Consider the following 16,432-nt stretch of genomic DNA (forward strand, 5'->3'; position numbering starts at 1 on the left):
TCGTATGTTTTGCAAAAATTGCATCTCACGGTTATGCTGTGTCAAATTGATTGGGTGGGGTGAAATTCCTGTACTTGTGTGGTAGATACAAACTATATGTGCCACAGTAAGTTAGGGCTCATCTGTTTCAGTGAAAATACACTTTTTAAACTTCATGTGATTTGGAATGACTACCACTGGCACTGAAAGTTAACTATTTATATGGAGTCTTATTCCTTCAGCTTTTAATTGCTAGAGATCTTTAAAAAAAAGCACTGTCTCTTAAGCCAAGCTTCCTTTCACTCTTTATTTTGCTTTCTGTATCTGACTCAACATTAGAGTTCACAATTCTAATCTGCAATTGCTGGTTTGTTTCAATACTTCAATCTGACAGGTTAAGGAGATATACAGCTGCTTCCCCAGTTAACATGCATCACAGGTTCCCTGTAATCTCTTCCGGTGTAGTCTCATGGAAATTAAATGAGCAAGTTCAAGTCTAACAAAATGGTGGGTGTCATTAGTTTACTGGTTGTGGCAAATTTTGACCCCACATCTCCTTTTCAGTAGCAGAGTTGAAACTGTCTGCTCAATAATGGCAAAATCATTCCACCCCTGACATTATAACAGAAACTAAAAAATACATGGATGTTAGTTGAACTTGAAGTGCTTCAACACTGAATTTCAATTAACTGGCAGGAAATGTTAATTAAGCAATAAATTCCATTATGAGGTAGTGTATGAGGTAATAAAAGTGGACGATGCAGGATATAGAGTAGTGGGAGCCTTTTATGCCAAATACACTACTTTATAATGGAATTTATTACTTTTACACCATCCATTTTATTAAAGAGAGCAAGAAATATTGCCTTGATGAACAAATGAAGAACGGGGGTAAGAAACGCTGTTGTGGTGATTACTTTATGTAATGGATTCTGGAATCTTACAGCATTTTATGAGCTTAAAGATAGATTATTTTTTTACCCCAAAGGAACTATTAAAACATTGTGGCCGCTTAACCAATCACAACAACATGAAACATAAATGAATAGTGAATCCATTAAAATGAGAAACTGGATTTTTGAGTTAAGACAGGACGCTCGCTTGTTGTAGGTCTTTTGCACTAATGTCAGCAGAGAAGCTATTTCCAAGGTCCTCTGCCCCTCCATTTCCCTCTCCTCCTCTTAATAGTCTTCTTAAAACCCATCTCCTGCTTTTCCTCACTGTTGATTTTCCGATTACATTTGAGGTGCTTTGGGACATTTCTCTTCATTACCTGTGTTGTACGAACAAAACTTGCTGTTTAAAGGATAATTGGCAAAAGCTACCAGAATTGTTCTGCACAGCTGATAGTTTGAGTAATATGAAAGAGAGCATGAAGAAGAGAACATTTTAAAAGTGACCTGATTTACGCAGCCAGAATGGCATGGCTGTGGCTGGATAATTAGCATTCAGGCTTTTTATCTCCTGGTTCCACTGCTAAATTTAGCAACTACAACAGATTAAATTTACACAGGACCTTTAATGTAATCTTAAAGCATTTTACAAAGCTGCTGACTGTACATTACATAGCAGAGGATTCTTTTTTTTGCTGATCTCTCCTTTGGAGACTTGTAACCATTCACAACACCTCAATTTGGTTTCAGAAAAATTGTGCTTCGTTTTTGAGTGGCATTTGTGTTTTCACGCTATCTTGAGTAAGAACTTCACCCAAAACAATATGTCGGTCAATGATTATATTTAGAACCAGTAAACATGAATCATATTCCCTATTTTTCTTTTGTTTGACTGTACTATTTCTGTCAACGGATTAAGATGCTTAATGTTATTATATTTATTTGTTTATTAAACAAGTTATAAACTGAGCTCTTACGCGGCTCGCCGGCCCCCCGTAGTAGGCAGGTACATTGGGGTTTGGCAAATGGAGCCAGAGGTCCAAAGTTTGAGCATTCAGTTACAATCAAAAATTCAAAGCGAGCTTCAAATCACTTGATAGCAGGCACGTTTGTGCAGACACAGCACATCATGGCAAAAGAATCAAAGACCCAATCTAAGAGCAACTTACTGTTGACTGGAAAGGAAGCAGTGAGCAAGATGTAAAATGGCTACATTGTGCAAAGTAGGGAGCAGAGACAGCAGTGAAGGAACCAGAGGCTAGCTGAAAGGAAGCAGTGAGTAGGCCTAAATAGGTCTTTTTCAGGTTGGCAAGATATAACGAGTGGTGTGTGACAGGGATCAATGCTAGAACTTCAATTGCTTACAACTCACATAAATGTAAGGGATGGATGGGGTGGTTGTCAGATTTGTTGATGATACAAAGATAATTGGGAAAGTATTAGTAATTATTATCTTTATTATTGTCACACGTAGGCTTACATTATTACTGCAATAAATTTACTGTGAAAATCTCCTAGTCGTCACACTTCAGCGCCTGTTCAGGTATACTGAGGGAGAATTCAGAATGTACAATTCACGTAACAAGCACATCTTTCGGGACTTGCGGGTGGAAACTGGAGCACCCAGAGGAAACCCACGCAGACATGGGGAGAACGTGCAGATTCCGCGCACACAGTGACCCAAGCGGGAATCGAACCCGGGACACTGGTGCCGTGAAGCAACAGTGCTAACACCTGTGCTACCGTGCGTACGTTGTGAAGACGATTAAAGGAGACTAATAAAAGATATAGGGCTGCAACGTCTGGCCTCCCCAGTGTCAGATTTGGGGGTTACCCGAAGGATGCACTGGGAAATTCCTCTTGGAAGTTCCAAGACTAGGATTTGCACTGCAACTGTTCAGAACTGCTACCGTCCCCTGGATTATTGTACTGTGCTGAGAACCATCTGACAAAGCGACTAAAATGGCTTCCTTCAAATGGTTCTGCCAGTGGTGCACTAATAGTTACTCTGAAAACGTTTCTAACTTCAACGTTACTATTTTAAATACCCAGACCGATTGCCACACCGGAACCCTCACAAACTCAACCCCACAGTGGAATACCTCACCCCCTCGTGCACAGCGACCCTCACCAATGGTATTCCTCATCCCGACCGCCTACCTAGCGGGATTTCTCCCCCATAGTCTGATCCAAAATCCATCCCCCCACTGACTCGATCTGACCTCTTCTGACCCGACACGACACCTGCCTCCCTACCGATGTTCGAACTTTCCCACCACCATCCACCCAACCCGATGTCCAACCCCCTCCCTACCCAAGGAGTTTATATTGAAATGACAGTTCTTGAAATAATTCAGTTAACTTAGTGAAATGGTGTGCTATAGTTTACTCAAGCAGTCAGAGCTGCTGTAGCAATATACATGGTGTAGTCTGGAACTATGGATAGTGATGGTCGAGGCTCCATCATTGCCACTAATGAGTGTTGGAAGGATTTGCAGATTGATACTCTACCTGTTTGGCTGTGTTATGAATGGAAATTCCTTGGCTATCAAGTGCTGGTGTGGAACTCAAATGCAGAGCTTCTGGCTCAGAGCCAAGGATGCCACCCACTGTGCCTAAGTACTTGCCTGGTGTGCATGAGGCAGTGTTAAAAGATTAGCTTTCTGTAAGTCAGACATGTGCACAATGTCACAATGTGACAGATTGCACCTTATTCAGTGGAATTATAACAGCACTGCAGACTGGTCAATGCAGGCATTTTTTGAAACATGTAAACAGGTTAATCATTTTGCTGAACATTTAGAATAGTTTCTAGACCAGCAGTTAAGACTGGAAATTGAATTATTGCTTTCTGACAATTAGAGCACATTTCAAATTACATTGGATATTTTTTCCTACACTTTTCCACAATTGGATCTTAGCAATTACAAACCATTAAACATTGCCAAAACAGAAATCTACCGAAGCATTCAACATCAATGTTTAACACCACCTCCAAAGACACGCCCTGATCTTTATTTTGCATTATGATGAGACTAAACCCCTTTTCACACGCAAGCTTTGAATAATCTCTCTAAATGATGAAAGTATGAAGAGTGATTATCAAGTTGTTCATCGTTTTTGTGACTGATGAGGCAAAAGACCATAACCAAAAAGGATGAAGTGACATTTTAAGAAAACATTTTCTTTATGATTTTAACAGTCAATCTTTAGAAATTGACCCTTTAAAACCTGGATATAATTAAATTCTAGTCCATTTAATCTTCAGCAGATTGTGCCCTTCAAACTATATTATGCTTATGCATTCTTTAAATCTGCTAGCATTATTGATAATTTAATTGTTCTCTTATAACCAGTTCTAGCATGCAATAGGTCTGAAATATTAATTTATACGTACCAGTTACATCTAATTCCCATTTAAACAAAACAAAGACTGAATTCAGAATAAAAGCGTTTCATTGCCCTGATAATTCAGATTAGGTGAAGCTTGCTTTCAAAGATTGCCATATCCTTTGGGATATGCAGGAATTCAATAAATAAATAGGAAACAAAAGTTAGTATTTACAGTCAAATCAAATTTTAAAAATGAACACATTATACTATTGAAATGAAAATTGTACAATATCAAATAATTCCAGATATACTGGGATAAAGATGTAGATTATACTACCGTGTTGTAACAATGCATTACTCATTTGAGTTGAAATTTCATCCAACTAGTATTTTACAATTGAATGCTATCAAATTCATCAATGATCGCTTGCAAGATTATCAGTTTTAATGATGAGGGTGCCACTCATTACAACGTTTAAGAAATTATTTAATTCCTTTAAGAACACTCTGCAGTACTAAATCAGCTCCACGCTTGACTTCTGCAGCAAAAGGCCCAAGAGATTGTCGCAGAAAAGGCCAGAGCTTTTTAAGTATTGCAAGAACACGACACTTCATTATGAAAAAAGCAATTAAAGCATATTTTTCCACAGGTTTCTTTTCACAAGAGACAATTTTACTTCCCTGACTGGTAAGAAAGGCAGATCTCAGTAACACTGTGACATTATGTTGCAGCATAAATAAAATTAATTAGGTTCAATATATCAGTCTTTGATTACAGAATCTGAATAACAAAATAAAATGTAAAAATGAAACCAAAGCACAAAAAGATACTGTTGTTCTGGGATCCTATTACCCCACCTGGACATTATAAGATTGATGGCCAAGAGATTTTGCAAAGGGCCCATATCAAAATGCTGGCAAATTTTTAAATGTTGAATATTGTTGTGTTTACAACCAAATATGCTGAGTACATCTGATAAATTAATTCTGGTTAATAGTGGGTACATTTTACAAAGAAAATAAATTTGGTAATATCAAGAGTTGAGCTGATCAGAATTTCACTTTTCAGTTATTAACAATTGAGAATTGACAGATCAATATAAACTGCTGCCAGACCATAATGTGCAGCATAATTGGAACATAGCTACTCAGTATCACACTTACTAAATCCTTTCAACATTAAGACGTGCAGTAAAGCTTTTTGCACAACTGCACATTTTGGATCTGAAGTTAATTCATGTAAAAAATAACATTGGACATAATCCATAGATTAACCCCAAAGTATTACGATCCCAATTGATGTTAATTGTGGACAAGTTAGATCCCAGAGTGAAAACCAGCTCGATAGATCCTAACCTTTACTTTAGAAACCATGCAGGAAAGTCAAAAAATAAATTCATAGGAGTCTGCTGGTGAACTTTTAACACAAGGAATGAAATATTTTGTAAACAAGAAAAATGAACTATATTACACCAAATAGGTTGGAAAGATCTCAATACGAACATAAGACGACACTTCAAATTCACACTATTAGTTTACAGACACATAAACCAGTAACAGGTTACCACTAGCCTGTGTGCAAACGCTTCTCACTTGCGACTGGCACAGTTGCAAATGGCTTTGCTTCACTTGATGCTTTTCACCCAACTAGTGTCCCTCCTGAGACAACCATAAATCACACTTTAAATACAGTCTTCCAGTGGCACCTCTGCTAAACTGATGATTTCATGAAGGTCTATGACTGACTAGTCAGTCAACTATTTTCCCAATAGCATTGTAATGTTTTTTCTGAGAGAGCTGAAAATACCTGTCTTCATTCTGATACACACTGAACTCTCCCTTCTGTCTTTTCTCTCTGTCTGTGTCCCTGGACTATTGCCGCTAGGCAACAGTAAACTTTTAGTCTTCTCCCCACAATCACTTTACCTTCAGAGGTTGTAAAACCTCATTAAAATGTAGATATACAAACAAATCCAAAGGACCTGACCTTTAGTCTGCAGTCGAACCAGACTCCAAGGCTCACAAGCAACCCAAGTGAAACTGAAACCATTTTACCTTTCTTAGCACACAAATATATTATATATTAAAATTAAAAACTATATATTGTTCCTCACCATAGTGAAAAATGCAAACCATAGAATGTATGAATAGAGAGCTGACTCATGACTTTTTTTCTTTTACATCTTGTAGTACAGAAAAGGTTCCTCCCCCTTATCCCTAACTAGTTTACGAATGCATACACTAAAACTGACAAACCAAGGAAAGTTACACAACGATTTGTTGGTTAAAGAAACCTATAGTTGTAACAACAAACCAGCTGAGTTAACTGATCATAGGCGTGTGCCTGTTAGAATTGGCATCATGTTCTGATCATATTTCCAATGAGCTTACTGCAAAAGAGCACTCATGCTCAACGTTTTAGCCATATATAGTTGGTATCCTGGGATGCTGCTCATAGTCCAAAGTCAAAATCATGCCTACTTCCATTTACTGTTTGGGCGGTTCTTTCTGGTTCCTTTTTCAGTCAATTTGTGTTCCAATCTTCGCTTGTTACTCTATGGCGCTCAATTATGGATCTTGCGGATATTTCTTGTTCATAAAAGCCCTGGTGAAGTTGCACCAGGGCAAGTCAACATAAAGTAGGTTACAGGTAAGGCCCAAGATCGTACGTGAATAATGTAGGAAGGCAGGATACAAATTGCACCAGTGGGAGCTAAGGCCAAGAGGAAATGTGCTGCGCCTGATGTAGACATGCTAGATGAAGTCGGCACTGACTAGCGCCTGACAAGATCATAGAGCACTCAAAACAGAGGTCGGCATTTTGCAGTCCTTTGTGTGAGACCCAGGAGCACTGGGTGTAGAAGGAGCACATATAATATATGGGTGGGCAGGCAGGTAAGGGACATTTTGGCAACCAGAGTGGTATGATCATTTTTTTTTATTTTTTAAAAACACCATTTTGTGACGGCTACAAATTAAAGTCCAGTTGTTTGGCACAATTTCAGGGCAGCTTCATTATATTTGTGGCAAGGGCAGACCCATGAGCAGCCAGGGCTAAAATCAGAGCATCAACTGCATCTGGTCTCCAGTGTGAAGATGTCGTTGGGAGTGGTTAGAAAATGGAACTGGAGCTTCGCTGTAGTTTTGTGCTTTTCTAAATAGTTAAAATTTATTTTATTAATTGGAGTCCTAGCTAGTCAAATGAATATTAGAAAATTCACACAATGTAATTGATTCCATTTATGATTGAGGCTTTTAAAAAATTTAGTTATTTCTGTTTTTTGCTTGTTACAAATGAGAGACTGGGGCCAAGTGACACACAGATGTCAAAACACAAGAATGCTTGATGTCAATGTATTCCCCCCCTCTCCTGTGATGTCACATTCTTCCTCTAATTTTCTTGTATTCTCTCACTGCATTACATCATTGTTGCGTGGCTCACATCTGGTTTTCAGTATTCACCTATACTTTAAAACTAGCTGCTGACACAACCAAGACGTGCTTGGAAAATCATGGACATAAAACTATACCAACTACTTCTTGGCACCATTGTTTTGTACTGTCCCATTAACACTCCATAACCTTTTTATATTATCACAAGGAGGGCAGGAGACAAGAAAGGAGTTTTACTTTTAATACCATGTTTACTTAAATCAGAAGCCATTTCATTGTATTGCCATAAGTTTTATTAAAAAGCACCATTCACAATTTGGTTGTTGTTGCCAAGAGGGAATTAAGCTCTTGAGGTGAAACCATTCTTTTCACTGTCATTCTTCCTCATTACTGTTACTTTACCAATAGCTATTTTGCATTTTTCTGGTCTATACTGTTCTTCCATATACAAACTTCGCAGTTTATCATCTCATCTTTTCCTCCTACTACACATGGGGCCAACTTTGTCAGTGCTGATTAAAGCTTCATTGCTCGAATAATTTTACTAATTTGATAGAGTTTTCCGAAGAGATCACAAAGATGATTGATGCAGGTAGGGCAGTGGATGTTGTCTATATGGACTTCAGTAAGGCCTTTGACAAGGTCCCTTATGGTAGACTGGTGCAAAAGGTGAAGTCACACGTGATCAAGGGTGAGCTGGCAAGATGGATACAGAACTGGCGAGGTCATAGAAGGAAGGGAGCAGCAATGGAAGGGTGCTTTTCTGATTGGAGGGCTGTGGCTAGTGGTGTTCCGCAGGGATCAGTGCTGGGACCTTTGCTGTTCGTAGTATATATAAATGATTTGGAGGAAAATATAACTGGTCTGATTAGTAAGTTTGCAGACGACACAAAGGTTGGTGGAATTGCTGATAGCGATGAGGGTTGTCAGAGGATACAGCAGGATTTTGATTGTTTGGAGACGGATGGAGAGATGGCAGATGGAGTTTAATCTGGACAAATGTGAGGTGATGCATTTTGGAAGGTCTAATGCAGGTAGGGAATATACAGTGAATGGTAGAACCCTCAAGAGTATTGAAAGTCAGAGAGATCTAGGTGTAAAGGTCCACAGGTCACTGAAAGGGGCAACACCGGTGGAGAAGGTAGTCAAGAAGGCATATGGCATGCTTGCCTTCATTGGCTGGGGCATTGAGTATAAGAATTGGCAAGTCATGTTGCAGCTGAATAGAACCTTAATTAGGCCACACTTGGAGTATAGTGTTCAATTCTGGTCACCACACTACCAGAAGGATGTGGAGGCTTTAGAGGGGGTGCAGAAGAGATTTACCAGGATGTTGCCTGGTATGGAGGGCATTAGCTATGAGGAGCGGTTGAATAAACTCGGTTTGTTCTCACTGGAACGACGGAGGATGAGGGATGACCTAATAGAGGTCTATAAAATTATGAGGGGCATAGACAGAGTGGATACTCAGAGGCTTTTTCCCAGGGTAGAGGGGTCAATTACTAGGGGGCATAGGTTTAAGGTGCGAGGGGCAAGGTTTAGAGGAGATGTACGAGGCAAGTATTTTTACAGAGGGTAGTGGGTGCCTGGAACACGCTGCCGGAGGAGGTGGTGGAAGCAGGGACGATAGCCACGTTTAAGGGGCATCTTTACAAATGCATGAATAGGATGGGAATAGAGGGATACGGACCCAGGAAGTGTAGAAGATTTTAGTTTAGACAGGCAGCATGGTCGGCACAGGCTTGGAGGGCCGAAGGGCCTGTTCCTGTGCTGTACTTTTCTTTGTTCTTTAATTCTCATTTAAATATTCAACAAAATGTTGGGAAAATTTAATATGGGAACCAGATTTTGCAGTCAGTGCACTCGCTAGTGCACTGACAGCTGCCTGCAGTGATTTTACAGGCCTTTAAATGGGGACTTGCTATCATCAGGTGTCTGATTCAGCCTGGTCCTCTCTGTGGGGGAAGTGTGATATACGTGAGCAAGAGTTCAGGTCTCCCACCTTTGTGCTTCACATCCTGTCCCCTTCCCCCTGCAGACAATAATTGGATTGGCCATAAGAGAAGAGGGGGGCGGGTTTCTACACCCAGGTCCGTCACCCCAATTATTAAAGGATTTGCAGTTGGCCCAACCCAACAAAACTCAAGCCTTTTGTGTGTCCTCCATTTGGCTTTGAACTGGCTTTGTCCTAGTATTGGAGTTTTCTAATGCTGTTTGTACAGAGTAATTATGGAACCAGGGTAACAAAGTAATTTACTAAAATGTCACTGTTCAACCTAAACCAGACTGTTAAAAATGCTCATATTTCATCTCTTCTGAATTAAAGCAGCACCAAAAATTGTATACGTTAAATAACATGCCAGCATATTTCAGAATTTTTTTTGTTGACCTACAATTATAAATACAAGAAATGTCTTAATGGAGTTATGTAACAAACAAGGTTTTATAGTCTCTCGAAATGTTAAGTGCCAAAAAAAAAACACCAACTTTTACAAATTAATTTACTGGAACCTTTAAAAATCTATTCGTAGGGGCAGCACGGTGGCACGGTAGTTAGCATTGCTGCCTACGGCGCTGAGGACCCGGGTTCGAATCCCGGCCCTGGGTCACTGTCCGTGTGGAGTTTGCACATTCTCCCCGTGTCTGCGTGGGTTTCACCCCCACAACTCAAAGATGTGCAGGGTAGGTAGATTGAACACTCTAAATTGCCCCTTAATTGGAAAAAATAATTGGGTACGCTAAAGTTAAAAAAAAAATCTATTTGTAACTATTTGCTTCAGGACTCTTCACATTCATTACTAATTGCATACACTGACTACAGATAATTGATGTGCAGCAGTCACAGTTGTTCAAAATTGAAAATCATAGTTGAAGAATTGACTTCAGGATGAAAGACACGGGCAAGCAATGGTGCAATCACAGTAAAATGAACCTTAGCTCACCGAATGCTGCTTTGTCATTTCAGTGAATGGATGCCCATCTCGAGAATCACAGTGGGACAGCTGGAAGGAGAGCCATAAACAGGACAGAAGTACTCACAAAGTGCTGCAAATTAAAGTAGGGCAGCGATTTGAGAAAAATAATGAATGAACTGAAGAAATTACAGGATTGACATCAACTCGACACAATTTCTACAATGTTATGCTAGTGTTAGAAAAATGCAATTCATATTTAATGAATTGAAAACATGTGGACTTTGAGAAAAATCACGTTAACCAAAACTAAGACCATAAGACATAGGAGCAGAATTAGACCACTCGGCCCTTCGAGTCTGCTCCACCATTCAATCATGGCTGATATTTTTCTCAGCCCATTCTCCTGCCTTTTTCACATAACCCCTGATCCCCTTATTAATCAAGAACCTATCTATCTCTGTCTTAAAGACACTGAGTGATTTGGCCTCCACAGCCTTCTGCGGCAAAGCGTTCCACAGATTCATCACCCTCTGGCTGAAGAAGTTCCTCCTCATCTCTGTTTTAAAGGATCGTCCCTTTAGTCTGAGATTGTGTCCTCTGGTTCTAGTTTTTCTTGCTAGTAGAAACATCCTCTCCAAGTCCACTTTGCCCAGACCTCTCAGTATCCTGTAAATTTAATCTAATCTAACTAATCTTATGCATACAGCACAATTAATTATGGACAATTCAGTGCAACATGCATTGCCCTATCATGGCTCCATACTACTCAGTTTCTCCAGATAGCTAGCAAAACTGGAAATAGCTTCTCCTCTCATGCCCAATGTAATCTCCAACTTGTCCATCTTTAGCTCCCTTCTATTCCCTATTGATACACTACCTTAGCAATATTGTTTTCAAATACAAGATTAGCTTCCATACTTATGCCAACAACATCCAGCTTTCTCTCTCTGCCAACACCCAGAGCTGAGCTATCTGAATACAAGTCTGATATCAAGGGTCATCCAGAATCCTGTGGTACTGCAAAACAGTACAAAATGTTGATCACTAATATCCAAGAAAAGAACTATGAGAAAGAACTTGATAATTTGATAAACTCCAGTTTTTCAACCTCAGAGGGATATCCCAGAGATTTCAGCAGCAGAGCAACAGAAAATATGTTAATTGCTATGACTTTAAAGATCAAAATTAGGGAGTACTTCTTTAAATGGATGGTGATGACAGTTTGTGAGGAAAAACAGGTGAGATCAAGACACTGCACTCCTGTGAGAAAGAATATGGGCGGGATTCTCCGACCCCCAGCCGGTTCGGAGAATCGCTCGGGGTCGGTGTCAATCCCGTCCCCGCCATGTCCAGAATTCTCCGACCCCCGAGATTCGGCGGTTGGCGGGCCCCCCGCGGCGATTCTCCGGCCCGTGATGGGCCGAAGTCCCGCCACTGACAGGCCTCTCCCGCCGCCGTGGATTAAACCACCTACCTGACCGGCGGGATTGGCAGCGTGGGCGGGCTCCGGGGTCCTGGGGCCGATTGGCGGGCGGGCCTGTGCCGTGGGGGCACTTTTTTCTTTTGCCTTCGCCATGGTCTTCGCCATGGCGGAGGCGGAAGAGACACCCTCCTCTGCGCATGCGCCGGTATGACATCAGCAGTCGCTGACGCTCCGGCGCATGCGCGGACTTACGCCGGCCGGCGAAGTCCTTTCAGCCCAGGCTGGCGAGGCGCCAAAGGTGTTCACGCCAGCCGGCGGAGTGGGAACCACTTCAGCGCGGGCCTAGCCCCTCAATGTGAGGGCTTGGCACATCTTTGGGGCGGCCGACGCGGGAGTGGTTCACGCCACTCCGACACGCCGGGATCTCCCGTCCCACCGGGTAGGGGAGAATCCCGGCCAAGATTTTCAAAATAGCAGCATGGCAATGTTCATACTCTGGAAGAATGAGACAAACAGATCCAATAGGCTTCGCCACCCAAACCTGTGAAGACACTTTAGGCTACTAAACGTTTTGCTAAAGGGGAGGGGCACTGCTGCCTCACGGCACTGAGGACCCGGGTTCGATCCCGGCCTTGGATCACTGTCCATGTGGAGTTTGCACATTCTCCCAGTGCCTGCATGGGTCTCACCCCCACAACCCAAGGATGTGCAGCATAGGTGGATTGGCCATGTTAAGTTGCCCCCTGGGGAAAAAAGTTAATTGGCAACTTCAAATTTTAAAAAAGCTAAAGGAAATTGTACAAACTCAGATACAAAAACAGAAATACTGGACAATCTCAGCAGGTCTGACAGCATCTGTGGAGAGAAAAGGGAGCTAAGGTTTCAAGTCTGGATGATTCTGTCAAGCAACAAGAGTTAAGTGTTTACCATTCACATCCCTTCATGGCTGATGACTTTGAAGTAGTCAGCAGTGAAACTAACAGAAAGCACTTAACTCTATTTGAAGTGGTCAGGGGGTCAGGAGCTGTCAATCAAATCTTGATATTTATACACATTGCAGTTAGTTTCACAACTGACTACTTCAAAGTTACTCAACCGTGAAGCGAGATAAATGGAACAATGCTGACAGCAGGGCACGTGTGGAAGTTATCAATTGTTGCACGTTTTACTTGAGTGTATTACGCGTTTATTGGAGTGTATTAACACGCCTCCATTTAAAGGCCGTGTGCTTAACACTACTACAGCTCTGTGTATGTATTTTCAGCTCGGAGTCGCCAGGTGCCGTATTTAGACACCTCACAAGTATTTCAAGGTCAGGTTCAAAGTAATAAAACTATACACCGATTAGTAAGTTCAAACGATTGATATTTATTATACAAATATAATAAATACGCATGCACACGCTAAAGACTAATACTTATTTCTACTATTAAACAACTAAATACTTATCTAAGTAGGAACCAGCAAGGTCAGGGGACAAGGCCTTTGTTCCTTTCCGGACTGCACCTTCTGTTCTCTAATAGTCGGCTAGAGTATAGGTAATGCCGGGGTCACGTAGCGAGCGTCGTTTGGCACTTACTGAACGATGGCTGGTGCTCAATGGCCGGTGATGAAAGACAGGATCTGGAGGCTGGAGTCGGAGTCAGAACAGCAGTCCAAGCCGGAGCACAAAAACAGCTCTGGGCCGGAGTCAACAGCAAGCCGGAGCAACAACACAGAACCATGTGTGGGGTCTACCTTTACAGGTCCCCCAATGTCCGTGCCTCTTCGGGGCGGGCCTCTACCTGCCATGTATCGATTGGGTCATTTCCCAATCGATATCTTACAAATTCCCCAATCTGAGGGTCTCTTCTCGATGGGTGGGGCGGTCTCTAGGGTCTTTTGTGATGGATACTTCTGGTGCCGTTTCGTCTGGGCGTCCACTCAAAGTATTCATTCAAACTCAAATGTTGCTATTGTGTGGGCCCAGATCTGGATCGCCTCATTACTATGCAAAGCATTTTGCTATTTACACCTTTGGTTGAGATCTTGCACCTGGCCATAAACTGGTTTTGATATGTGCAGAATGCTAATTAGCCTTTTGCAAACTGCTTGTCCTGGCTAAAACTGTTTTTTCCCTACAGCCTTAGCAGTTCTCCATTTTGGTAGCCCAGTGTCCATCTTAGGTGGCTACACAATCACATCCTAGTAAAATCAATATCAAAGAGAAATGAATGAATGGCTTGCAGATCAAAGATCTGAGGGGTTTAACTCTAGCCGACTGATTTTCTCTTTCTTGGAATTGACAGGTGCTGCGTACTCTGCCTGAGCCAGGTGTGTTACCCAGGTGAGTTTCAAAGCATTGATCTTTTTCACTGCTTCTGTCTGGACTGCTCTCTCACTTCCAGATAGGGTTGCTCTTCTGGGGGGTTGTCTCTGGGGGAAGAGGGTGGGGGTCTCTTTAAAGCAGGGGTCTCTGGCGGGGGTGTGGTGGGAAGGTCTTCCATTGTACAGGAAGGGGACTCCCTTAAAGAGTTACCCCCCTTGGTCCACTGTGTCAGGTACACTCTTGTGAGGTCATACACAATTTCCCGCCCACATGATTTCCGACCCAGAGAATCATGAGTCTGGAGAATATGGTGCCCGACCTGTTAATAGGATGCAGACTTGTTTTAATGACCCGTTTGTATCCTCCCGCTATTGAAAGACGCTCATCCTCTGTTTTTTCGCCCGCCACAGGGTGCAAAGACGCTGATCCTCTTTTTTTCCCCGCCGTGGCTACATCGGGAACTCCGTTACCGGCAGCGAGAATCCAGCCTACTGTCTCACAACAAAGACGCAATTTAGGAATCAGGATCGGTGATTAAATGGGAGCATCTCAGAGGCTGCAGTTATTTAATACAAAAATCAACTTTCAACTCAAACAAAAATATTTCATGCTTTCTGTTAATATCACCTAAACTACAAACAAAACTGGGAAGGTGTTTAATGTTTGGAATTGGTGCAGCATTCTTGTCCATTGAATGCTACTCATCAAGTTTCCAAGTGGAGCCAAGCTCGTCTTATGACAATTTAGAATCTGTTGACTGACATTAGGCTAGCACCAAACTTATGATGGTATGAACTGCAGAATGGTAACACTGCCAAGGACATTGCATTGAACTGGGATCCGGTAGGCTGGGAGTTTAAGTACATGTCAACCAGGGAGTTCAGGTAAACAGTATAATGACTGTAGGTTTCCGGCTTGGGTCATTGTCTGTGTGGAGTCTGCATACCATCATAAGTTCTCTCCGTGCCTGCTTGGGTTTCCTCCGGGTGCTCTGGTTTCCTCCCACAAGTCCTGAAAGACATGCTTCTTAGGTAAATTGGACATTATGAATTCTCCCTCAGTGTACCTGAACAGGCACTGGAGTGTGGCGACTAGGGGATTTTCACAGTAACTTCATTACAGTGTCAATATAAGCCTACTTGTGACACTAATAAAGATTATTATTTATTGTCACAAGGTCTGTTTCAAATAAGTGAGGCACTTTAAAATAAGGAAATAAAACAAGACAACAAAAAAACAACTCTTTCTTGATTGTTCTCTTTACGTTGATTATTTTCCCGATATAATCAACAAGATGTCGAAACTATTTACCGGTTCAATCAAACCGAAACAGAAAGAAAGAGTCTCTTAGTCCGTAAAGTTAGGGTCTATCAAGGTCAGGCTCTCAGCTAGTCTCAGTCCATTTTCCAATCTGAGGTTGCGTGCCAAACAAAGTTCAACGCCAGTTAGTCAAACAAATCTCTCAGGTTGCTCACTTGCTACCCTCCGCACCCGTTTACCTCTCTAGACACTTAGCCAGGCCTCTCTGGGCCCTCAGCCCCTCGGATATATTTCAAGCCCCATATTTTTATACCCACTCCTGCTCATCTGTGCCTGCTCTTGTTTTAGTGTGATGACTTCTGGGAAAGGTAGTGCGTGCAGTTCTGGCCAAGTGAAAATGAAACATACTTGCATGGAGATATCACTTCTCCACAACTTTGCCCAATGCTGTGTTACAATATGTGTAGCAAAATAATATTATTTATGCACTTCGTTTGCCTCAAAATTTGATGGCACTGGCAAGTGAAGCACTTCACTCACTGTCCTGCCCTCCCAAAGTTTTATAATTCTTGTTTTTCCATGTAAAGTAACTTTAAGATTCTGGTCACCACTTACATATTCCTTTTATGATTTTTCCCATCCTACCATAGTGGTCTCCATGCATTCCACCTTTTGCTTCTCGGACATCAAATTGATTCTCATTCCTCGTCTGAACTATTCCTTTAGCCACTACGCCCCTCTGCAGTTCACTTCATCTTATAACATCTTTTCTAGTTTTCAAAAGCTTTCATAAATCCTTAGCAGTGAGTGTTCCTTCATCCACTCTCAATATTTTCCATTCCCTTCCTGCTCAGAATCCACTTTTTTTCCCGCCTCTAATTAGTTACATGTGGCACACTATAAAAATGCAAGTTCCTGTGTTAAAATT

At 41.7% G+C, this 16,432-nt stretch overlaps 1 protein-coding gene and 1 long non-coding RNA gene across 7 annotated transcripts in view; one reads left to right on the plus strand and one right to left on the minus strand.

Annotated features, from left to right (window-relative positions):
* LOC119979117 (TBC1 domain family member 22B-like) overlaps positions 1-16,432 on the minus strand; it is a 355,807-nt gene that overhangs the window by 88,524 nt on the left and 250,851 nt on the right. Inside the window, exon 12 of one of the 6 annotated variants that reach the window (XM_038821125.1) lies at positions 10,572-10,643. The exons of the other annotated variants lie outside the window; for them this stretch is intronic. Within the exon in view, the coding sequence (XP_038677053.1) occupies positions 10,587-10,643 (57 nt within the window). The 3' untranslated portion in view covers positions 10,572-10,586. Of the gene's footprint in view, positions 1-10,571; positions 10,644-16,432 lie in introns of those variants that run through there. 6 annotated transcript variants of the gene reach the window in all.
* On the plus strand, positions 792-14,743 carry LOC119979118. The gene is made up of 4 exons (XR_005463646.1): positions 792-870; positions 10,564-10,655; positions 14,225-14,262; positions 14,655-14,743. It is a non-coding gene; the product is annotated as an uncharacterized LOC119979118 (long non-coding RNA).

The sequence above is a fragment of the Scyliorhinus canicula genome, chromosome 15, assembly GCF_902713615.1.
Source record: "Scyliorhinus canicula chromosome 15, sScyCan1.1, whole genome shotgun sequence".
Classification (NCBI taxonomy): domain Eukaryota; kingdom Metazoa; phylum Chordata; class Chondrichthyes; order Carcharhiniformes; family Scyliorhinidae; genus Scyliorhinus; species Scyliorhinus canicula.